The 25876-nt window shown below is 41.3% G+C and overlaps 1 protein-coding gene across 2 annotated transcripts in view; it reads right to left on the bottom strand.

The window, feature by feature from the left end:
- The window catches only part of SYTL2 (synaptotagmin like 2), a 57080-nt gene extending 31685 nt beyond the window's left edge, over window positions 1-25395 (bottom strand). For both annotated transcript variants that reach the window (XM_082277553.1, XM_082277554.1), the window contains exons 1-4: window positions 25300-25395; window positions 24083-24140; window positions 10901-11323; window positions 285-433 (exon numbers count right to left, since the gene is read on the bottom strand). In XM_082277553.1, the coding sequence (XP_082133679.1) occupies window positions 285-433; window positions 10901-11001 (250 nt within the window). In that variant the 5' untranslated portion in view covers window positions 11002-11323; window positions 24083-24140; window positions 25300-25395. The remainder of the gene's footprint in view (window positions 1-284; window positions 434-10900; window positions 11324-24082; window positions 24141-25299) is intronic.
- Window positions 25396-25876: the final 481 nt, after the last annotated feature.

Below are 25876 nucleotides of genomic sequence, written 5' to 3'. Positions count from 1 at the left end.
ACAGGGCCTCAGAAATGGAAGTGAGAATGAGTCTAGGAGTGCAGACAGCTTTTAATCCTACACATAAACACAAGCCTGTCCCTTCTGTTAGCAGTCACCACTCTTTCATATAAAGCATTGGGGGAAAGGAAAGCCTACACTGTAAATTACATGGGAAGTCTCTTTTTTGCATCACTTTCCACTTGTAGAGATACCAGTATTCTTGTATTTCACAGACAGCATTGTCTGAGGTTGGCAAAATAAGAGCCAGCCTTTCCAAAATAAAGTACAAACCAAATGCTTACCAATCGTGGCAGGCTTCCTGCGCATGGAAGCTCTGATAATATCTGCTCCATGTATCTTATCTCTGTGCCTCTTCGACTTGGCCTCATAAAACCACTGCCCGCTCATATTCTTTAGCTGAACATCATCTTTGATTTTTTCTGGTAAACGTCTAGGAAAAGAAAAAATGAATACAATAATACAATATCACAATAAATGAGATACAAACATACTTCACATACTTACCTATGTGAACAGAAAAAAGAGTCAGATTTTTTTGGTTGCTTGTTTTTTGTTTTGGGGAGCAGGGCTGTTTTGTTTGTTGGGGTTTTTTTAACACACTCTCCACACTCTCTCCACATGTTATTTCCATCTCCTCACCTGTTACACTCCTTACTTAATTATGAAGGATGACAATGAGCTAGAAAGGGATGAGCCTCAACCTTATTGCTTCAATCTACGCTCTGAGGGTAATTCTTTTAAAAAAACCCTTTGCTATGATAAATACTCAAGCATTGGCGAAGCCTCCAGTAACCATAGATCTTGATTTCCTGCCTTCAAAGGCCAGTCTTCCAAGATTAAATTTGAGATAATCTAGTAGAACAGCATAAGAAGTCTCTACCAAAATCGAGAGCATGGCTATTTTGGGGCTCAGAAGATGCCTCTTCAGGGGTTTTTTTTGGCACTGGTTTTAAACACATACACTCCAAATGTACACTGGAAGCATGGTGCCATTTTTTCCATAAGTTACACAAAAATCCTTGTACAAATTCAACAAGTTACAAAGAAAGACATCATCATATGGAAGAAACAACAAAATAAGTTTGTGCCATTTATTTTATTAATCTACATGTATCCATCATGTGAACTGCAGCCATTTTAAAAACCGGGACACAAATTTTTAATAATTTGTTTTCAGGCTTCAGGGTTTCCCTGCTTTTATGAAGCATGCTTTAACAGAATAAGCAGTTGCTGTGGGCAATTTGAGAGGTTGTTTTCTTTCCTTATTAGGCATGTAACATATTAGGCATATGCTTATACATGGCCTGGAGACTAACCTGTAGATCAGGGAAGTTACCACACAGATTTAGAGAGCACTTAAACAAAAAATAGTCAAGTCATGCTTCATCTTCCTTCTCCATTTATGTCCTTTCCTTCAGCAAAACAAGCTAACAACAGAGCCCAAGGGAGAAATCAAATCAGATCCGTTTACCGAGACTTGAACCCTAAGCGTAGTCCACATTGCCATGGAATGGTGCTGCCTTTCACAGGCTTGTTGGACAGTCATGGATGGGCTGGGTTGGGTTGGGTTGGGAGGGACCCTTAAGAATCATCCAGCCCAATCCCAAGGAAGCTCACCAGAGTATGACATTTTTCATGAGTTTAGGGAACAGTTTAGTCAAGTAGACAGCCATTCATGTCAGAGAAAGGACACTGAGCTAGTCCCAGCTCTCACACTAAGATAGACCATTCTCATCTGTCAATCAACTTCTCCTTCATCTTTTTATTGCCAGATATGAAAAGCCTTCTTTGAATGCATCAGCTATATTAGAATTTCAATACTTAAAAATTCATTTTGAAAGTACTGTCAAAAATCAGTCCCTTCTAAGTGTGCCTCAAATCTACTACATACAGTTTAGGCAGCCAGATGTTGAGGTCACCATTGACATTTTTAACACCAGGATTCAACAGTCCATAGCATTACTGGGTCATTTAAAATTTCTCCCTCCCTCTGTGCTTCTCTAAGGGCCAAAATATGCACCTTTCATAAGCAGGTGTTCTAAGTTGAAGCAGGAACACAGCAGTAGCTTCCCTTTGTCCTCCAGCAAATGCATTACTCAGTTTATAAATGCAGCCAGCAGGAAGACTGGAAATGTAGAACACACAAATTTTTTACACAGGTGACTGCTTCTCCCTTTCACCTTCTTTCACAGGGGTTATTTGTCTTCTCAGAAGTGATGCCCCTTAGGGCTAGGGACTGGCTTTTCAGCTGTTTGTACAGCCTGCAGGGCAGCGAATGCTCCGGGACAGTATGACAACATATGCCAAGGGAGGTTCTCTAGCGGGAGGGTACTGAGTCACAGGACAAGTATTCAATGTCCTCACCCTGTTTGATTCAATCCATTTACCCCAGACACTGCTCACCCCTCTCCCCTTTGTGTTCAGCCACTGAAACTGGGTGTGGTCGGAAACCTTTAAGAGTCAACTTGGAACAGAGGAAGCTCAGCTGGGCCGTGGAAGGGGACAGGATTCCAGGCCTCTCAGCTGTTGCAGCCTGCAGGACTCTCAGATCTGCGACCAGTTAACATAAGGAGACAGAGACAGAGGTGTGGATTTGTCATAGCTCTGGACTCCATAAATGTCACCTGAACAATGCAGCTCCAATTTTGTCTGGAAGTTCAAGTCAAGCTCCTTTCTCCCACCCCTGCTTGCTGCCTATGAGAGGTAGCATACCTTAACTCCACCAGCTCAAACAGGCATCCTAGACTTTGGAAAATAATTACTTGTGCTTGCTAACAAAGGTATAAATATGCTTTCAATTTAAACAGTACTTCCTTTACAAATGACCTGCCTGCCTGATAGGATTTGTATGGTGAGAACTGACAGATGCTGACAGCAGCTAACTTAGAACAGACTTTTGCCTTCTCACCTCGAAGCTTGACTTACTCTCCTTTTCAAGAGAGGTATTTAACCTCTCAGTCCCATTTTGGGTTTTTTTGGTTTTTTTTTTGTTTTGTTTGGTTTTTTGTTTTTTGTTTTGTTTTGTTTTGTTTTTTTGTTTTTTTGTTTTTGTTTGTTTGGTTTGGTTTTTTTTTTGAGGAACTAAGAACAGCGTAAGTATTAAAGCTGTTTCCAGGCATTCCTCAGCCACAAATAAAGAAACAGATTTCCATTATCAGAAGGACAATTAGTTCTAGGTCTTGACAACGAAAAAAGTTTTTAAGCCTCCTGTGTTCACCAACACATCATAGTCTTGTAACTCTAGCGGCTGTTCTTGCAACAAATGGGAATTTTTACAATGTTACTTGAATTCTCAAGCTTTGCTAGGAAGAGGTCTTAGCAGTAACATCAAACTGCTTGCACTATGTGCTCCTGTTCCACTGCTAGGAATTAGACTTAGATTGTGGTTTACCTTGAAAGGAACTGTGGAGAATCAGACTGCAGCCATGGTTTTCCACAGCTACGTCTGCCTCCCAGCAAACCACAACAGGACCAGAAGCCAACAACTGATTCTACGCCAGCTCCCCATCTAACAAAGAGATTGACCAAGTTGTCATTAAATTTTTCTCTGGGTGATCAAAGAACTTAGTAGTCATCCAGATTAAGAATCAGATTGCAGGCTCAGTTGCCAAGTTCGCAATTAGGAGAAAACGCAGCAAGGGCTTTATGTATGATGCAAGTATGTATTCTGGTGTCCCTCTGTGCTCTGTTAAAAAGCCAGTTAGCTTGTGCTGCAGTTTTTCAACAGCCTAAAGTTATAATGAAGTCAGTGCCTATTTCTCCTATAGGAACGTTAAACTCAAGAAAGTAAAGGTACATAGTTAAAAGGAAATTTAAAAGAGGATTTTGGACTGAATAAGACTGAGTTCCCATTATTTAATATGATGTTTCCACTATGCCAAGGTGAAACCTGCTTTATGGCAAGATGGAAAATTAATCATCTCCCCTAAGGCAGTAAGTACATGCAGATTACACTGAACAGGAATACAAAGCAACTGTCCACCACTCTGCAGTCAAAGAGAAAATCTATGCATGGATTAATTGGGTTGGTCCTCTCCACCTCTGGAACATCTGATAATGGGCCAAATCACATGGTATCATGGTAAGGCAGGAAAGCTGCTCTGATATAATTAGTCCCTGTCAACCTTGTCATCAAACCCAGAATGGTTTATCTTATGGTTCATAGGCTACTGTAATAGGTCATTGCATGTTAGAGCAAAGAGGCAACAACTCATCCCTGTTTTAGAAACAAGAGTATCTAGCAATGTATACCTGTATCTGAAATTGTTCATCTATACCTCCCCAGTGTCTCAATTCCCTCCCCTGCTCCTGCCTTATTCATAGTCTGCATTACAGGTCACCACAGATTTGAACGATGTGACTACTGACATCGTAATATCTTATTTGATTACCTTATACCCCAATTGACAGGTTAAACTGAGCTTTTCAGACAGAAGAATCTGCATGGTGCCAGCATATTCTGAGACTCCTTGTGATGAATGAAGGAGGATTTAGATCAAGGCCTGCATTTGCCTCAAAGACCGATGCATTATCGTCTCACACACCCCAATCTGTACACATGGAAAAAGCACCCTAGTGTCCAACAGCAAAATAAAGGCTTTAAAAATCCTGATACTACCACACATTATCTACAAATTAACTTCCAAAACTTCTCTTTTGCAAATGAAATAAGTGGAGAAGTTGAAAGGAGAGAGAATTCTGATTAATTTAATCTCAATTCTATTTGCTGCAAACATAACAACAAATCCCAAACCAACAAAAAGAGAAAAGATTTAAGTTCTGGGTCACTGAACACAGACAAGACAAACCTTTTGTAGCATCAGTCATGCAAGAGCAGGAGGAAAATGATATTAGACCAGGCATTATAAGAGCCAGACTTTTTGATTAGGTTGTTTTTTCTTCTTTGAGAGTGGGCAACAACTACGAAAAGTTTATGAGGCAAAGCAGTAATTGTTTGAACATTTCACCTTGTATGAACATGCCTCTTTAGTCTGCAAATATCTAGATAAGGAAAAAAGTCTGTTCTGACATTTGTTAGAGAACTACACCCAAAATATTTGTAGTGGGCAGTCCCAAATTGTAAGTAAGCTACCTTTTGCATAGTAGCTGCACATGACTTTATGAAAACGTAAAAACCAAAAAACCATCAGTTACTATTTAATTGGTTTAAACGATAGAGCAATCTAATTTCAAACTGTTGGAGGGCTATACTAATAAGAACAAAGCAGACCAATGGGATTATGCAACCTTTCCCCATCCTTGTCATCACAATTCCTCACAAGCAACACCTCTAATTCTTGCCCTTGGGGCCTCTTTAGACAGCATGATTTCTGATAGTTAGAAGTAGCTGGATAGATAAGAAAGGAAGTCTCATTCTCTTTGTAGTAATGCATGTTCTTCCATTTTATGCTTATTCACAAGTCTCTGTGTGTTAGGTCTACTAACAATACTCTGATGAGTAAATCTTAGGTGTCATCTTGCTTTTGGTCCTTGAAAAACTGACCAGTCTGTAGTCAGCACAAGTCTTGATGACAACAGGACAAAGACTTGACATTCTCTCTCAAGTCAGAGCTAAGACAGACACATCCAAGCCTGGAGCATTAGAATGAATGAATGAGTTACATGCTCATAGGTGTGAGAAGTCAATTGATTTTGGAGAGGAAGAAGAGAAAATATGAAGTTCTGTTGCCCACGGAAATATGGTCTCAATCAGAATCTGTAACCACAACTCTGATCCCAAATTCTGTGCAGAACAAGTGGCTGTGAAACACGCTGACCACTTTAACCCTGCTGTACAACATTTCTCTCCAGCAGATGGCCCCATATGGGCCATCAGACTGGCACGTTGCCCCTGCTTCATTTAAACCATATGTATATTCTGAGCTACAGATAAACCTTCATGTCTGTGTGCCTTTCTACTGTGTCACCTGCACTGAGCACTCAGACTTACTCTCCTATTAGTAGTTGCACTGTCAAGTTTGAAGTAAGCTTCATTTTACAAGCAATGAATTATATAGATAATGTAATTAGATACTCTCTAGGCAAACACAAAGAATATGTGAATTTGTTGAAGCTTTTCTTAGTATATGGAAGCTTAACTTTATTCCATTCACGAAATCTGTGTCAAAACTCTTGAGTCTTGCTACAGGAGGCAGGAATCTTCAAGGTCTGCCAGTATTAGCAGTTTCTTTTAGCTTCCGCTTGTTTCATTTCCAGAACTGCCTTCCACTGTTTAGTCTGTCTGCTTGTTTTTAAAGGATTTGCATAGAGTCTCCCCAATGACCTCCCCTCCCTCTTCAGAGGCAACCCAAGAAAACCTGCCAGGGAAAAACAAAACCAAACCAAACCAACCAGCCAAACCCTCACAATGAGGGAACAGCTGTCCTGTGACAATACACCTTTGGTATTAAAGTCTGCCTGGACAGCAGCACAGGACAATCTGAACAAGGGGTGGAGAGGTTGTTAGAAAGTATGTAACTGGCAGGTTCTGCGCAAACAGTGTCCCCAGCACTTCACAGGCTTTACAAGCAGGCATATAAAGCATAAAACCAGCCCCACCAAATGACATATACAAGCAAATATAAGTGAGCAGAAGAGCCTGTATCATAGCTTTCTTCACACTGCCAGCAAGGGCATCTTTCCTGCTGTGTGAAACGATTGCAGTATAGGATTTCAGGTGAACTACAAAGCAAGACTAATCTAATCTGAAGACAAAGGTTTCAGTTTGGTACTTAATAATACAGCACAGTGCCAGGTACAAACATGTGGTAAGTCCTACCAAGAAAGTTTTTGTACCATAGGGAAAACCATACTTACAGAGGGAGTAACACAGGTTAAAAATCATTATTAGTATCCACTTTTTCCCTCCAGTACATTCCTTTACCATACCAAATAAGCCCCATCTACCCTGCTTCACTAGCAATCCCAAACAATCATCATCCACTCAAACAATTTATCTGCTACTAGTAGACAAATTAGCAATCAATACCGGGAAGAAAAGGTATCAGCTCATTGCCCAGTGTAGTCCCATGCTATATCTCTTACCAAGACCAATAAGTAAAGTCTCTTCCTTATGCCCAGCTATCTCACCAGATCAAGATGAAAACAGTCCTGTTTTTCTTACTGGCATTTTACAAGGTGGGCCAGGACCATCCTCCCCACCTTCGCTCTTATGTCAGTTGCCTTTGTTAAAAAGGATATATAATGACATGAATACTCTGCTAGAGAATAAAATTGCTCTACTTCCTGAATAGTCACTGTATTTGGAAAATCACATGTGGTGCTAAGCAGTGTCCATAAGAGGGAATTCATCCAGAAGACAAGAGCTTATCCTTTTTTGCTGTAAGAGGTGCACCAAGAACTTCCTTGCCTCTGTTAAGCACACCTTCAAAAGAGTTTCATCTAACAAAAAATTATTCTATTAATACTATAAGAAGGCATTCTGGTGTCAGCTATTTTCACATTACAGGGATAAGTCTGGTTTTCCTGATGCCCATATTAAACTCACCTCAGTATCTTAAATATATGCCATCTCACAAAAGAACCTTCCTTCTGACAGTCAACAACATAAGGAAAACTGCCTGAAAAGTAACTGGAGAGGATAACTATTAGAACTAGCCAGAGTCAAAATAACATTTACAGTAGGCTTTCAACAGCCACACAGTCCAAGCAGAATCAGACCCCTGAAGTTTTCTCTCTTTTTTCAGTGCCACACCAATGAATGTATCAAAGGGGTTTGGCACACAGCAGTCCCCACCCACCGCACAAACAACCCCACATCAGAATTTCCCCTATCATTAACCTCCTTCAGTTTACACAAGGAGCAAACAATCCCAAGCACAGCTCACTGCCAGGAGGTTCTGCTGGGAAGGGCAGATAGCCACAGCAGGGTACCCTGTCACGAAGGTGACCACAACAGCTTTCTGCCTTAGACACGCTGGTGCCGGGGGCCAGCTACTCAAACCACGGAAGAGTCACCCAACCACACTCCACAACTTCACAGACAGATATATTTCTGCTCACATTACTGTCTTCAGGAAGGGCTCAAAGTCAAGTTAATTCTGAACTATGCATCTGTAGAAGCAGCTAGGGGTTATGTTGAAGCTACTGCCAGGACATTCAGTTATGTATGTAGCCCACTCATTTGTCTGTTGCTGGAGCAGGGCGTATCAAAGATTCCTGGACAGGAATGATGACAATGAAAGCAAAATAATTAAGTTAGTAATATGCTGAAAAACAGCTTCTAGTCTTGACAAGCTGTCACTTGACTCTTGTTTTATGCCTTTGCCCCATCCCCAGCAATACTGCCATTCAGTGACCTGCCGCAGCTCCCAGGGTAAGGAAGCAAAGAAAGGCATCTTCTTGCACTAGGAAAAAAAAGCATACAATGTCTTTTGCTTTCTGTGCATCACAACCTCTTGTCATCTGAGATTTCTTCATCACCCTTTTGCCAATGAGAACATCAATACCCTCTTTTCTTTGAGACAAACCTCAGCAGAGGTGAAGGAGGAAGCAGACATGCTGTTCCCAAAGCAGTGCTGTACCTAATACTAATCATGCTGGTCCAGATGAACCCAAAAGGAACCACAAGATGGGGAAACACCTATTACAGCCCTCATCAAGCCAAGAATTAAAGCAGACTGCCTTAAGGAGGCTGCATGGGCCAGCCTAATCAGCGCAGTTTTATTAGATTAGCAATACCAGGAGCTGTTAACAGGGAAGGGACTCTATCAGGTGATTTGTAAAATTCCACTAGGAAGTGGCTCAAAGAGGATCTTGTCACATTACCAATCTGTCCACATTCCAAGAATATGGCACAGATTATTAGAACACCCTTCAAACCTCAGAATTTCTTCTGGAGAGGAAAAAACATCACGTTAAAAGACTTCCGTTATATACACATACAAATAACACGTTGTCAGGGTCTGATGTTTGTATGATGACAGTTGATCCCAGCTCTTGGAATCTTCCAGCTGAGCAAGGTTACAGAATCCAAACTAAAATACTGCATCTCCTTGGCTGGAGATATAATTCAAGTAGTGTTTTAATATATAAGATATAAAAAGCAAGCTCCATGTGCCACAATTAAGCAGAAAAATTCATTTCATATCTAAGCTTCCAGCTTCCCAGAACTTATAATATTCAGAAACCAGAAGAGACATTTTACTGTAGCAGCAAACGTGCTGATTACAGGCTGCTACAACCTGCAGTTTCTTGCATTTTCTACCACACCCTCTTGAACTAGAATTACAAATGGCAAAAGTAAAGCTACAGGGACAAAAATACTTGTTGACAGTCCTTTCAGACCACTACTGAGTGGTCTGAATTTCTGTTCCAAGAAGGGTTCTTTTCCCTAGATGCTGATTTCAAACTCTCATCTACAATTACTTACCCTGAACGCTTTCAGACCTGGCACTGATGTAACATTCCAAGACTAAAACCAATGTTTTTCTACCTACAGTAAATAAAATGCCTATTCTGTTATAGAAAAGTCAGTTTACTGCTTTTTGAAGCAGAAGACAAAACTGTGTGGTGAAAATATTTACTTAGGCTGCATTAAGACGAGGGCAGGATTTGGAACAGTGCCTATAATGATTTTACCTTCAGCAAAGCAAATGCTTTGAGAGGAAAAGTTTTTTTAACAAGGAGAAGCTACTGGTCTACACTTTATTGCTCTTGAAAGAAGCAAGCAGAAGAACCCGACAAAATGCTGACCACACGCTGATCAAAGAACCTCAGGGCTGCACAAGCATACTCAGCAAAAGGAATGCTCCTCTTAGGGCAAGTGGCAGGCTGCCTTTTCCTTTGCAGGATATACGGTATGCCTACACAGAGGACATTTATCAAAAAAATCTGTCTAAGAGGCAAGGAAGCATCAGAGATGCATCATGGTTGGAATAATTTCAAAACATTTAAATTGGAAATACATTACTTCATGAGGAACATCACAATGAGAAGAAATCTTAGAGAAGATTACTGAATCAGTGAGAGAAAATCTTGGCTTCACTGAGGCCTGTAAAAATTTGTTTCTGTTATAGCACTTGGAGTTTTCAGCACCTCAGGCACCATTTTCATTATTTGTCTACATACTATTTTGTGTACCTTGTAATGGATAATTTCCTTCACACTGGAAAATAAAACCAGTAACTGCCAAAATCCTCACTCTTGAGCAGGTAGCTATATCAGCTGAAGCAACCATTTGACTGCTATTTATACCTGTGTAGATAGATAGCTTTCTCAGAGTTATCTGGGAAACACTTCTTTCCATGCATGCATTTCTAGACATGGCCTAATAAAACCTCCCAGCACATAAAACACTCCAGAGTAACAACACACTGCTTCAGCTGTGACACCGCAAAGAAATTAAGAAGCAATTTTCTGTTTTATCCATGGATTCTAAGGACTTTTCTTGGCAGTGGGGCATAGTGTTGGTACTTCTTCTGGACTGCAGCTCCAATATATTGCAGCTCCATGTGCTTTAGGTATAACTTCAGCACTCAAACATTGCTGACTGCAACCATATTTTGGTTTGTTGGGGTGCTTGTACTCCTTTTGAACCAAGTCCCTCAGTTATTACGCATTAGTCCAGTCTGCATTGGTTTTGACACTTGCAAACTGAATCCTCTTCTGAGGAAACCAAGGTAGATGTATACAGAGTGCTCTTGACCCCTTAGGGAATTGCAAGGGTCCAAAATTTGGCCAGTAAAGCCCATCATTCGTGTGGTAGAGGTATCTCATCCAGAGACTGTGGCAAATCTAGTCCAGAGTAAAAAATCTCCAAGCCACATATACTGAGGAATATGGGGCCCTCAGCAACAACTGTTTTAATCTACTCCTGAGTAACACAGTACAGGAACTGTGGGTCTTCCCAGGACAAGCAGGGTGCTAGATCACTTACCTGACTCTCTCTTCTTCAGTTCTTTTAAGCTCTGCATCCCGTTGCAGCACCTTCATTATTGCCTCTTGTTCCTCCTCTGTTAGGAAGCTTAGGTCAATCATCTTGTTCTTGTAAAGGTCTGGTAAAGTGTCTGGGAGGATCTGTCAGATTCTGCTGAGGACAGTCTTGTAGCCTGCTTTAAAGTTATAGAAGTCTTTTTCAGCAGGCACTGAGAAAGCTGGACCAGGTTACATTCAGTGGTTTAAAGAGTCACAAAGGTTGCTTTCTTGCATGTTTCCCTAGATGAGAGACTTCTGGGAAAGTGTTGCATTCCTGCTTGCCATCACTACAGTGTCTTCTCAGTTTGTCCTCTCAGCTCTGCTTCCTGGAGTAACAGTTCATTGACCCAGCATATCCAGTGTTTGAGAACAAACAAAACATTCCCTAAAAAAGAGACATGGAAGAACAAGTTGCAATATCAGGGATCAGGGAAGTAGATTATGTATGCATTTTTAATTAAAAGAAACAAGTTTTTCAGTGTGATTAAATGACTTTATGAAGTTCAAATGGTCACTTCAAGTCAAACCTGTTTTACAGGCCTCTTGAACAAGGTGGCCATGAAAATACATTCCTTCTCAATATGACAACTCACACCCTAAAACACAGAACTGAGTGTCATACAACTGGTACACTTGTATTATACAAGTGTATTTTAAATCATACTTACAGTTAGCAGAACAATTTGGAGGAAAGGGGAGATACCCCTCCCCCCAAAATATAAGTAAAGAGCAGTTATCACAATGATTTAAAGTAAAAGGAAGAGAAAAAAAAAAGAGGCCAAATCACTGTCATACAGACCATATGGGATAAATGTGAAATAATTTATACATAATCATATGGAGTATGTGTAATTACAAGTCATGTGGTAACATGAACCTCACTGCTTTATACAAGCCAAACTGCATTTACAAGTAGTAATTTGGAATACTGTTTTGTCTCTGTTTTATAGGCCATGGTTTCAGAGAACTATCCACTTAGAGACAATTCCAACTGTCAAAGAAAAAAACCTCCTCTTCAAAAAACCCTCAAAGGAATAGAGAGGATGGCATGGGAAGGAGTCAGTTGTGTCTGCAGTAGGGTATCTTCATGCCTCAGGATTACAGAGATATGGATCTCAAAGCCTGAGAAAAAAGAAATAAATAGCTTGAATTTAATGCTCGGAAGCATGCCTAGTGCCAAACCTGGTGAGAGACAGCAGAGAAGCAGATGTTTTCACTGGACGTGTCTCTGTAGTAGGCAGCTCCATCACAGCCCTTCAGGGTGCAGGTGTCTTCCTTTGGCCCTCGCAGACTGACACTGTGATGTGGCTGACAGGATGCTGACCTCATATCAATCTAATGAGCACTACAATTGTACAACAATTGCAATTGCTCCCCTGGCCACAAGAGTTCAACCAGGCCATTAAAACAAGATATTGACACTGGCAGTACTCGAAGGGAAACTTCATCCTGAGAATAACAGCTTTTCTTATGGATTTGGAAGGCATCTGCAGCCACATTTCTGATTATGCCCACAACAACTCCAATGCCCAACCACCTTCTGCGTGTTTTTGTTTGGCTGCCATATTTTTCTCCATGATTCTCACCATGATTTTGTTCCAGGAGGTTGATACAACAGCATCTCAAACAACCTGCCATCTCTAACTTCGGTTGCATTTAGAAGATTATAGTTTTATAATTAGGCAAAACTGAAAAGTGGTTACAATAGGGCTACAAACAAATACAACAATCCTAAATTTGTTGAGTATCTACAACAGTATCCTTCAGTTTAAGAACAGGTAGGGATATCGGTTTCAACTTTCCACACCATCCGACACAGCAAGCAGCATCCACACTGCTAACCCAAAGCCCTAGATGCTGGTTGAATGGCAAGTGCACAGCCAACAGGCACAGGAGCTCATGTTGCATCTACAAACCCTGGACATCTGTGAACTGGAATGATCAAAGATTTTGCTATGTTTCTTGCCCAAGATCAGTCATGTGTGCAAGAAAGCTGTTGCAGGCAATATTTTCTTACCATGTCTTTGGTCTTTATGTTTAAAGAAGACTGAGGGAAAGTGTTTTATATTGCCTTATTATATTAATTTAAAATCTAAAGGAAACAGTTGGGCAGCATTTACAAAACAAGCTGCAGGCTTCATTAATGTCTCTCAGTACTCAAATCAATAAAACTTTTGAAAACAGAACTTCAGTCCTCCCCAGCTGAACAACAGTTTGCAAGGGCACACCTAAACAGACTGTGAGAGCTCACACCAAGCAGCACTGCTACTAAACTTCCCAGATACCATCACTCTGCCAAGCAGTTTCTTCAGCGAAGGTTGCACCCCCACTTTGTTTTCGACCGGAGGCGAGATACCAAGATACCACCCACCCCAGCAGGCTCTTCACCCATGATTCCACAGTTCTTCATAAACAAGGACACTCTTCATAAACTCACTTTCTGTGTGTGTGGTAGATGGCCAATCTCATGAAACTGGCTGATAGAAATTACTCCAAGGCTGGCTTTCTGCAAAAGATTATCAGCACTGATTCCAAACACAGATGGTAAAAACTGCTAGCTTAGAATATAGCACCTGTTATAAAACCTAAGGGTAATTTAAAAACTAAAATTGGGGAAAAAAAAAAATCAATGTCTTCCCCCTATTTAATTCACACACTAACACCATCCCAACCTCAATTATTTTGATTTCTTTTGACTTTTTTTTTTTCCTCTTAAAAACCCCTGTATACACCAGGAAGAACTGAGAGGTTTGAACAGTTTGTTTGGTGCCACTGCAAAGTTCAATGGCAAGTGGTTTTTTTGTCAGGAAAGTTTTCATACCTAAGTTTCAAATAAGACTGAAAGATCCCTACCAAGCTGACTAAATCATGGAAATTGATACCACATTGACTTCTTCAGAAGGGTTCTCATATGTTAGAGACTAACATTGTGAGTCATGGCATATTTGGCATGATTTTTTTCTTAAACCTTAAATTCCAGTAAAACCACACAAAAAATCTTCCCTTTTATGAAAGATTCCCAGTAATAATCAGGAATCTGAACTTATGTTTTATCCAACTCATGCATGAAGGTTTCAATGTTTTGGCAATAGAAGAAACAGAAGGACAACTCAAAATACAGTTTTCCCCACACACACTCTTAAGCTGCTCATGGTTTCCAAGTGGTTTAGGCTCATACAAAAACTTTATCTTGTAAAGTTTCTCAGAACCTCTCAGGCAGCTGTACACCTCAATCGCTTTAAGTCAGAGTTCACATTTATCTAAAACAGGAACCACAAAAGAAAGACAACTTTGTCTAAAAGCTCATTAACCCTATAGAGGGCTGTGTTTACCCACACACACTGCTTTCTCCCAAATACAAAAGGAGAATGTTAATTTGAATACTGTATCCTGAACACTATGGGATAATACATTAAGAGGTACTACAGCAATGGTTTAGACTTCAAAGTTTTTACTCAGTGTGTACTTAAGGGATGGAATGAGGGAGGCAAGGAAAAGGTTGGAGTTTGCCATGGCTGACATGGAGTTCACCAACAGGGTCAGAAAACAAACAGCAAAACCCCAGAATCAGCTGTTCCATTCAAACCAACAAAATCTTCTTTTGCATGCAGAAACCTCATAATGTCTTAAATTTACAATGTAAACTACTTTTCAAGTGCTCCTTGTACAGTAGACATAAGCTGCTAAAGCTTTGATCCAGAGAATCTCTCTTGCAGCCAATGCCTTCTAACAAGAGGAAGAAGGTGACAGCCAATCCTACACTTCTGGCTGCTTCACACAGCTCTTTGTGCCAACTCCTTCAGCTGAACAACTACCCTGCAGGCCTGGCTAATCAACGACTGCTGTCTGTACACGTGTTCATTCACTTACAAGTAACCTACTGGCTCTTAAAAATAAGAGGTTTTGGATTTATGTGTTTGAAAGCTACATACTTTTCTAACTATATTGCTCCACTTCTACAACATATCAGCACTAGCAACTAGGATGAGTTGGAAGTCCACACGTAAGGCAACAGGAAGCTGAGGAAGACACATAAATGCAATTGTGCACTACAACAATTTGCATGTGCAGAGGAACTCATTCTCAGAAGTAACTAATTTTGGCCTACACCCATGCTCAGGAAAAAAGAAACCTTTATTTTGAAGCAGGGAAGCCGAGAAGAATACTAAGAGCAATAAAAGCCTTGGAGAACTGGCTCCTATGGCCCTGGGAAGTCACATTAAGCAGTAACGGTATCTCTGACTATGAGCCCCACAAGCTACAGCTTTGCAACAACAACAAACAAATCAGTCTCCTGAATAAATTTCATTCTCCAGTGATATTTAAGCAGTAAAGTCACAGGTAACTCAGCACCAGCCTAGGCTTAGAGATAATTTTTCTGTAAATACATGAGGCAAATCCCATGAAGGCTAATTAAGCTAAATTCCAATGTTGGCACAAGCACAAATGGTCATGAACATATTTGCTCAGAAGATCAGAGGATTATGGATTTCAGTTTGAGCAGTGGAGAAAAAAAAGTTATTAACTTTGAAGAGGGACTTAAGTCACCATTCACAGGAGTTTTAAAAGCAGTCGCCTACAATGATCAGGACAAGAACTTAAAACAAGCACAAGAAGGCCTGTTGGCATTTTCATTCTTGAAGGGGCAGAAAGGAAAAGATCACCCAGTAAGATATGCATACCTGCAGCCAACCCAGCTGCTCTTACAAGAGCGGTTATGTCTTGGGGTAACTTTATGATTTTGTATCCCATATCGCTGTTCTATGCCCAGAAATTAATTTTGTGCCTTTCTGTGCCTTCAAACTGAGCCTGAGAGAGGGAGAGAAAAGTGTGTTTTTTCAAAGCAGTTTTGCAGTTTGTTTTCATGTTTCAAGGACACAGAGACGGTTCTCTGCGTTCAGCTGTGGCAGCGAGAGGAGCAGGAGGAAGCACCAGGTTGTTTTCTTTCCAGCCAGCTTTTGGTCAGCTTTTCAGCTCTTTTTCCTCCAGAGAGTTGAACTTTTGTTTTCCTGGGACTTTGATTTTTCCCTTCTTCCCTGCTGGACTGTTTCAACATCAGAATACATCGGGAGGACTTTCCATGGAGGCCTTGGCCCTGGAGGTGGGCCCACCACCCCATCCCAGCTCCAAGGAGGGGGAGAGAGAGACTACGGAAGGACTCTGAAATTTTCCCAGGTTTCTCTCAGCAGAGCGAGAGGTTTTATTATTTAGCATCATTATTCTTTTTCCTGTGTGTTTGTTAGATAAATAGTTTTTATCTCTTTCACCTTCCTTTGAGGAAAATTTATTTTTTCTTGAACCTGGTGGGGGAGGGATGCTTGTAACCTGCCCTCTCTCAGAGGATATATTTCCAAATTTGCCCAAACCAACACAGGTTATGAGAATATTTAAAAAATATAATAGCAGAGTATACACAGCATATAATATATCCAACAGAGATAATTTAGAGAACAGTGTTTGCTTACACGTGTGTTTAGTCAGTGGAAGGTAGGGAGGTCTTATCTAGCTAGTTGTAAAGTGAAGAGTGTTGGTAGGACAAGGACCTTTGCAGAAGTGGGGGATACCTATTTTAAGAGCAGTTTCAGGGTTGCCTTATTAATACAGCCATGCTTCATTTTATTGCAATAATAAGCCTATTTGTTCTCCTGTGCAATATTCCTTACAATATAGTTAAGGGAAAGAATAGGACCAGAAAACTGCTCCAAACAGCCACAATTGGGAAAAAATTAAAAGTTGCACACAAGCTTTGTTCAGACCTTATCCTTGCTGAACAGTATCAAAATAATCCTTGTTGGTTTTAACCTGTAAAATAGTTGCAGTCTCAAGATACTTTCACTGACAGTCTTATATAATGATGTTCAACCAGCTGAAAGAAGAAGTTCATCTGGAGTAACACAAGCAGTTCAGAAAAATTCTCATTTTCTCCAGGAACATCTGATTTGCTGGTCCACGTGACTCTGCCTGTGATTTAATTTTATTCTTATTTGGTAAGAGATTAAGACCTTCATCACTTTGAGGACTATGAAGGCAATTTACTCTGAAGAAGAGTTAATAACAGAAAGAGGATAGAAGTTAACAACTTAATATTGGAACAGAAAAGAGTAATTTGCTTTGGTTGTGGCCTAATCCTTCTAATCAAATATGGCAGCTTGCCATTTCTTTCACAGGGCTTGGATATTGGCAGCACTGCCTAAGAATGTCAATCTCTATACCAGTTATGGTATACAACCATTAGGCCAGAGGTATTAAGAGGATGTGGTCTCTAGAGAAAGAGGCTCATAAATTAAAGAGAAGCCTCAGAAAAACACACCTAAACATTCCTTTTCCCTGTGACTACTGTCAACTAACTAGCTGTCATGCCATTTATTTCATATTGCAATAAGTATAAACCTACTAAAAATACATAATTTCAAGAATCTTCAAAATTTCAGAAATTCCACCAAGTTATTGATACTAACATCAGTGTGTTTTAAAATCTAGTTATATTTCCTTGCACATTGTACTGTTAGTACTTGGCTGTGGTTTAATCCCAGGAGGCACATCGTGTGAATTAGTAAGAGCTTGTTTGAAAGAACTTCATTCTTCTAGCTAATTCTTTTCATCAAGAATTACAAAACAAAGAATCTTCCTAGCATAATGGACTTGAAATCTAATAATGAAGGTAACTTGGTCCTCTAGATCTCTGAAGGCAGAGCACTGTCAGTTGTGTAACAATTATTGTCATGTTCCTTTAGAGACCAGAAGTGTGAGACTCACAGGACTCAAGCTCCCATTGCCACTTATTCTTCATGTCAACATTGGCATTAAACTCAGACAGGGTCCAGTTTAAGGGATTGTTTTCCTATCTTGTTTGGAAATAGATTTAAGAAAAATACTAAAACCTTTAGAGAGATCAGAAGCAAACCAATTACTTGGTGGGAAGTATCTCCTGACCCTACATGTCTGATACATTTCTGCATTTATTGGCTAGCTATTTCTGAATGTTTTCCCAACATAAATACAAGACAAATTCAAATTCTAGCAAGGAAGTTGCACAAGAAACAGCCAAAACATTGCCCCATCTCTTCTTTCCAAAGAACATCCCAGTAAAACCAATCCTGAAACTCATAATGTGAGTAACTGATTAATTTCTTAAGAAGCTTTTGTTAAGAAGCCATGACCTTCCTTTCATTTTACAGGAAAGAAGTGCTCACACTCTTCTTCTGGAGACTTGCCATCTTAAACATGCAGATTCAGCATGGAAGATAACAATGAGAATGGGACAACAGGACCTCCATTCCCTTCTCACAAACTTTTATTGCAGAATGGAAAACACACTCACTATTTCTCTCTCTTGTACTGTTCCATAGAGGACATTCACCTATAACCAGGAGCTGCCAAACCCCTTTCCTTTTCTTCCATTGCCCCATTCTTCAAAAAAATATATGCATTCTAATTTGGGGTTTAGCACTACCTGGATTAGGCTAATGAGCACTGCACTGATGAAAGTCAAATAAAAACATCTATTATGTACTAGGAATTCCTTCCAAAAAACCCAAAAGTTATCAAAGAGGCTAAAGTAGAGGCCTTGACAGATTTCGATATTGGAGACTTCAGGGGAGCTATCTAACATCTACCCTCCTTCCTCCCTTGCTCTCCAGCAAGCATTGGCTACATTTTTAGCTAGGATTCTGTTCTACTGTAGGAATTGTACTATTGGAGAATGGAAGTGTGCAAAACAGTGTGACTAATTAACAAGTATTTCCTATCAGTGGCTACCAGGAAGTGACACACTTCCTGCACTTTGTTAAGATATTCTTTCCTATGTGAAGACTAAGAGCTGAGCTGCAGTTTACTGGGTGGTTCTGACTCTTTGCTAGCGCAGACAATCAAACAAAAGGGCTTATTAAGGGGCTAGCAGCACTGATGAGTAGAAATCCATGTTACAAAGAGCAGACAAGGATTTGCATTCAAACACTTAGAGTAATGCTAAACTGAGCTGACAGTAAGACAGTTTGCAGAGCAGTTTCAGTCTCAAACACCAACTGGAAGACTAGAGCATACAGTTTCTGAAGAAACCTTGTCTAAGTTTTATTTCAAAGTCCATGCACATGACTTCTCGGATGGTTTTTATCTCATTATGGAAATCCATTAGTCAGTATCTGTTGCACCCCTGAGATTTTAAGAGTCCCACTCTTACTCCTCATTTGAGTTGAGGTGGTGACCTAGTTGAGCAAGGACAGCCACCATCACTGACAGACTGATTTTCCTCCACTATTTTTGTAAAACTGGGAACTTGTGGATTAACAGGTTGCCCCTTTCATGTACCACTTTGATCTTCTCTAAAGCACTGTCATAGCCAACTGCTCAGGTCACTGGTTGGTAGCACATTGCCTCTGCAGGAGGGTGCACAATACAGCTTTGTGGTACATGTTAAGCATAAAACTACTTAATCAAGACAGCAACATTTTATGTCATCTTTGCTTTCCCTGACAGAGGCCACCGATCTCAACTTCCCCAGAGCACTTTTGCCTGCAGCCCAACACTACACACAAACTTGGGATCACACAGAACATTGCGAAAGGCACTCCATCATTCTCAGATAACTGCATAAGTAAGTACCTGTGGGAAGCAAAAGAATCTGTAACTCACTCGAATCACGCAGCCCCCCTACTTTTCAGCTACCAGCCTTGTTATTGTAAGGACAGCTCTATTTAATTGATTGCTACTGTGCACAAAGAGCCAGCAAGCAGAACAAGCCCTTTGGCTGTCCTTTCTCACAGGATGACTGACTAACCACTCACGTTAGACACCCACTCACACAAGTTTTGAAGGTTAAAATTACCTACCTAAGAAATTACGTAATCTCAAGTCTACTAAGAAAGTTTGTGTCAATTAATCAGGTCCTTGTTACCATAACTAAAGCACACACCTACCTGAAAACGGGGCCTCACACAATTACCAGCACAAATCAGGTGCTAGAGGAAAGAAAATATTCTTCAGGAGTCCTGCAGTTGCAGAAACAATAAGTAAGCCGAAGAGCACGTTGGGGAAAAAAGCACTACATCAAAGTTTCCAGGTAAGTTAAGAATCAAAATAGTTAAAAAGGTTAGCATTCAAAATGGATAAAAAAGGTAGCATGCAGTCTGCACATAGACCAGTCAGAATCAGGTCTCTTCTCAGTCACCAAAATTAACTTAAACTTTGCAATGAAGTTTTTATTTCACGGCTATTGGGTTTTTGTTTATTTGTTTTGTTGTTGTTTTTTTAATAAATACATTTTTAAAAGCTCACTATAGCTCCCTATTGAGAGGAAAATAACTCATCTTCCCAAGTGTAATGTTTTAACAGATAGCTCCATAATTTGAAAATTCTGTCTGCTCTTGGGATCATTGTGGTGAAGTCGAAACCAGCCAGCAGCGATGTTAGTCCTCCTTAATACTGATATTAAATTGCAAGAATAACAGGAAGTCTGTCAGCCATGAAAACTTCACTCACAAGATTGTTTGCACTGCTGGGCTGGGCTGTATCATGCAAAACTGTCTTTTCCCTGACTGGTACCAGTTTCCCTGAACACCTACAACCAGATGCGAGCAGAGCGCTCTGACACTGAAAAACGAGGTGTGCTATGGTGCAAGCAGCATTAAAGGGCATGGCAAGAGCTAAACAGAACTGCTACTCATTAGAAGCATGAAGCAGGGAGCAGTTTCTGGAGCAGCCTTGAGTTGCACTGGATGAGGTGTGGCATCAAATTGCACTGCATGCAAAGGATTTGCCCTACAAATGCTGCTGAATGGCACGGGAATAGGAAAGAGGGAGCAAAAGATTGTGACAGAAATTGTTTCTCATGGACGGGAGCTAAGCCAGGAGTTTAGAGTTTTGAGGCTGGGCTTTGGAGTATCAGGTCTGTCCCTGAACAGGTATTTATTCTTGCAGGAGTGGCTCATTCTTTAAGAGCATAGCTATGCAAGGTGTTAGCTCAACCTGCCCAATAGCTACAGCTACATACCCAGGAAGCCAGCCAAATCCAGAGCCCCCATGACCACTTAACCCAAGAAGATTCAAATGCACATCCCCTTGTTCACCAAAACACATTGTAATCTCGGAAGGGTTTGCTTGGTTCACTCTTGACCCTTCCTAGGACTGAACTACCCAGGATTAAACCTCACAGAATGACTACTAAAGTGATGTCAAAACCTGGCAGGCAGAAACAAGAAGCCAGGTAACATTTCAGCCAGGCCACTATTAAAAAAAAAAAAAAAAAAAAAAAAAAAAAAAAAAAAAAAAAAAAAAAATCAAGGTCTCTCCTAACTTGCCTCCTCATTCAGACAGACCCTGCATTCCTGGCTGTAGAGCAGTCCAGTTCTAATAGAGCAGAGGGAACAGGAGAGTAACATGAGGGCATTAATTTTTAATCCAAGGTCTCTTAACCTCCAGAGAACAATGTAATCACTATGAAGCAAGTGTAAAATTAACGACATTTACACTAACATAAGTTATTCCAGGATTAAAAAACAAGTTAAGTGGCAGGGACCAGAATTAGAAGGTTAAGGGCTCATTACTTCTGCTCGTTTGACAGATTTCTGCCTAGGACTTAGATACACACCTTTTGCTAACAGTGCTTCAAGTGCAATTACAGAGGGTTTTTGGACCTCACCCTTAATTTTTCATAACAGATGTTCTATTTTGAAATCAACATTTAGCCATTTTAAATTTATTAGAGAAGAACAGCATGGTAGCAGATCTTAACATCTACAAGCTAATGGTCTAGAAACATTTCTAACCCAGGAGTTCTGAATATACTGATCTAGTTCTGGAGCTCTAACTACACAGCTGAGATCACATAGTCTATGAAGTCCATCCAGCCTGTACAGAGCTAATCTCTGGACAGGTTTCAGACAGCCAGAATCAGACACTGGGCAGGAAATTTCATACAGATATTACCAATATTGTTTGATGCTTTTGTAGAAAGAAAAACATTTTGCAGTGATCTAGGATAAGCATCCATTTTTCTTCTTACCTTTCCTTTTTATTTATACTCAGACACATTTAGAGAGAGATGAAATACACAATTTCCTTGAATGGACAGAGAAATAGAAAATTGAACTGTACTTTTAGAATATTTGCACCTGCAGAGAAAAAAAGAACATACCAAGATGTAAGGGAAAAAATGGGATCATTTATCCATAGCATGGTTTGGTTGGAAAGGACCAAATAGTTCCAACCCCCCTGCCACAGACAGGAACACCTTCCAGCAGTCCAGGTTACTCAGAGCCATGTCCAGCCTGGCCTAGAACACCTTCAGGGATGGGGAGTCCCAGCCTCTCTGGCAACAAATTGTCAAGTTGTTCATTAATTTGGTGTATAGGTACAGGATACTGAGTGGGTTTCAGGGTCAAAATAGTCTGGCATTATCACCCAGAAACATGCTATAAAATAAAGAAGGGCAAGAAGTATTCTTTTCCTCCCTCCTCACATATACATGATATCTCTTCCCTTTGCCCCTCTTGATGCAATAAGCAGAGTCAAATTACATAAAGCAAGGAAACCTTATAACATGAAGTAAGAATCTAGCATAGCCTGTTGCTGTACCCTGATGAATTGGAACGACTCCCTACCAGAAGAATGAATCATGAATAAGTCTGCTGAAATCAGCTGTCACTCTCAACATTATGCCCAAATAAGTTTAAAGAACTGGAGACTGCTGATACAGCAAGTGCAACATCACTGGTTTGACATACGTGTTTTGGCATAAGTGTTTGAATTGGAGACCAAATAAGGAGCCTCCTTAAAGTGACTTCTGATCAACCTAAATAAGCTGCCTTTAACATGCAAATGCAAAAAGTGATAGACTTCAAGCACCAGAGAGGTACCTACTGCTTTTAGCAGTCACCCATTAGTCAGCCATCCTGGGTGAAAAGCACTTTCTGTGAAGAGAAAAACTTTCCTTACTATGGTTCAAAACAAGTCACTCTTGAATAAAGAGTGATTTCCAAAGGGCAGAAGTATCACTTTTAATTAAAGAAAAAGAAAATTAAACATTTTTTCGTACTGAGAGACTACAAATTACCTTTCTATTTCTTTGCAAATAATGTTTTCTTATTAGATTTTTGATTGAAGTCTGTTTCAATCCCTTTCTGTCATGAGCACAGAAAACAGTACAGGGTAGAAAAGAAGTAATTTATTTAACTTCATCCTACAGCTTTCCTGGTTAAGCCTTTTTTTCCAGATGTAACTGGATGCAAGCATCAAGGGTTTTCTCCACGTACTAAATTGAAGCAGTATTTCCACCTGGGAATCTGGCGAGTGTCTCCTGCAGAATAACAGGAGTTTACTCCAGACAATACCCGCACATGGGAGACCAGCAGAAACAGTGCTATCCAGTGTTCTAAAGCACTGGCTCAAAAGGGTCACTTTTCTGTCATCCATTTTTGGGAGCAAGGCAGTGTTGTTTACTCTGGCCTTTGTCAGAATTGGAAAACAAGAACATGAAGACCCATTTCTCTGAATTTTAAGTCTGACAGTGAAACTCATAATACGTTACTTTGGGATGCAAGAAATGCTGGAAGAAAATTTATCTAACAAGAGGCAGGTCCAATGACAGCTTCAGGAAATTCAAGTACGTGCCTTACAGCCAAAGCAGAAAACGGCTGCACACATAAGGTAGAAGCAGACTAAGATGCTTATTATTTCCTTGCCTTAAACCTAGACATAAACACACTAAGGTAGAGTAATTGGTAGCAGTGTATACACATTTTGTAACACAGAAACAGTATTAGTAGTATTTTATAACTTAGTATACATAAATAACACACAACTGCAAATGGACAGAGACTTGCAGTATATTTGTCCAAACAGAGCACAGGAAAGCATATGCAAATAGTAAAATCTACAAGATAAGAGGTAGAGTGTGCAGGAAAGATGTCTGATGAAAATAAAATAAGACTGCAGAACCAAGAGGAGATATGTCTGATGGAACCAGAATAATCCTGCAAAACAAATAAGAAAGATGCCTAGCAACACTACAGTAAGCTTACTCTCTGAAATAATATGAGCTATGTCATCTGCGATCACCCCCTTTTCTTCTAGGGAGGAAGCAAGGTGAACAATACAGGAACAATTAGAAAAGAAAGATGATAATTTATGAAAATCATGAAATACTCACTTTGATTCCAGCTTCTCTTGCCAAGGAGCTCTCAAGCACTTTACTGTGACTCGTGCAACTGAAACAAACCAGCAAGAAGCATAGCCATTAGTGCTAAATATAGGGCATCAGCTCCAGGGTATTGTATACTCCAGGTTTACTACCACTTATGTATGTGATTGTTAAGAACCGTTTGGGAAAATGATGATAACAACTAATGGTAATTAAGAACTTATGACTGGAAAGCTGCACTGTTGCTGCATACAAGTTTAATAAAGTGCTTTGATTCACTAGTCTTTTAAACACTCTGTCACAGAGAGCTTCAATTTGCATGTAAACACACAAATGTTTTGGTGAAATACTTTGATCATTTCTTTTAGCAAAGAAAATCAAGTTTTTTTCTCACAGCATACTGTCAAGCATGTGTTGTGAATGAGTGTGGGGGTATGCACCACCACAACATGTTCTAAGTCCCCACCCCTTGCACTTTCTCAAAAAGTTCAAGAATACTTGTCACTGAACAATCTGTCCCCAGATTTAAGTGACCTTCACCCTGGGAATTATCTAAACAGATTCTTCTGCTCACACAGGAAAGACACAACTGGGTGCATTAGACTTTAGGGACAGGTCCAATCCTGCAAGTCATTCCAGAGACAGCGTGGATGATGCAATTAATTCAGCGTTTTGAGATTAAAAGTGTTTACTATTTACACAAACGTCATTAACATCTCTCAGCTGAGATCTGAGCACCTTATTTAATTAAGGAGAGTCCTCCCATTCCAGCAGACTCCGGGAGCTCGTTGCAGGGAAGTTCTGACAGTTACCCAGCTCTCACCCCGGACGGGGGCTCCCTTCGGCGGCAGAAGCGCCGGGGATGTCCCGACGCTCGGCTCCCCTGGCACGGGGCTCTCGAGAGCCATTCTGAGGAAAGGCGCTTACAATCGCCGCTTCCCTGCGGCCTCAACTACCGGGGCCGGGCCGTCGGGACACCTGTGAGCGCTGCCCCGTCCTCAGCCCTCAGGTGAACGGGCCCTGCCAGCCGACCACGGCCAAACCGCGCGGAGCAGCCTGGCTGGCGAAGGCTGGCAGCCAGGACTCCTCGGCAGCCAGCGGGCTCTCTCTCGCGCTGTCCCAGCACTGCGGGCGCGGGTGGCTTCTACGCTCCTTTTTAACTCCGAGTCACTCCATTAACAAGACCCCCGCGCCCACCCCCAAAGCCCTTTCTAGGCCAGCCTCACCTCTCCTTCCGTCCCCTCCGCGGGTCCCCCTTGCTTCCCTCCGGCCAGAGACAGCGCCGGCTCCCCGGTCCCGGCGGGCGGCCGCTGCCCCACGCCTCCGCCCCGCGTGTCTGAGGGCAGGGAGGCGGCGGCGCGGGAGAAGCCGAGCCCGTCCCGCCGCCCCGGGCCAAGGCCGGCGCCCGTCCCTCCGAGCGGGGCGGCTCCCCCCGCCCGGGCCCGCCCCTCGTTCGTGGCACCTGTGGCACCCCCGGGTGTGCCCGGCGGGGCCGAGTGGGGAGGTGACACTGCCCGCGGGCCGGGGAAGCTTCGGGGCGGCTGTCAGAGGGGACTGCACCGAGGCGGCAGCTCCACAGCGGACGGTGGCTTCTTCACACCATGTCCACGCAGGGAGTGTCGGCTTCACTCGACGAGCTGCCTTGAGGGACAATGATCAGGATTTCATTTTACCTGGTGATAGGCAACCGAGAAGTGCGAACATACGCCCGTGTTTGAGTAAAGATACGGGCCGCGATAACAGAGGTTTCAGTCATCTATTTGTTCAGGAAGCCGCTGTTTAATTAGTGCTTTTCTGTTTAAT

This window comes from Coloeus monedula, assembly GCF_965178545.1.
Source record: "Coloeus monedula genome assembly, chromosome: 3".
NCBI classification, from domain to species: Eukaryota; Metazoa; Chordata; class Aves; order Passeriformes; family Corvidae; genus Coloeus; species Coloeus monedula.
Note: the sequence above shows the minus strand (reverse complement) of the source record. Positions and strands in the feature narration are given on the sequence as shown.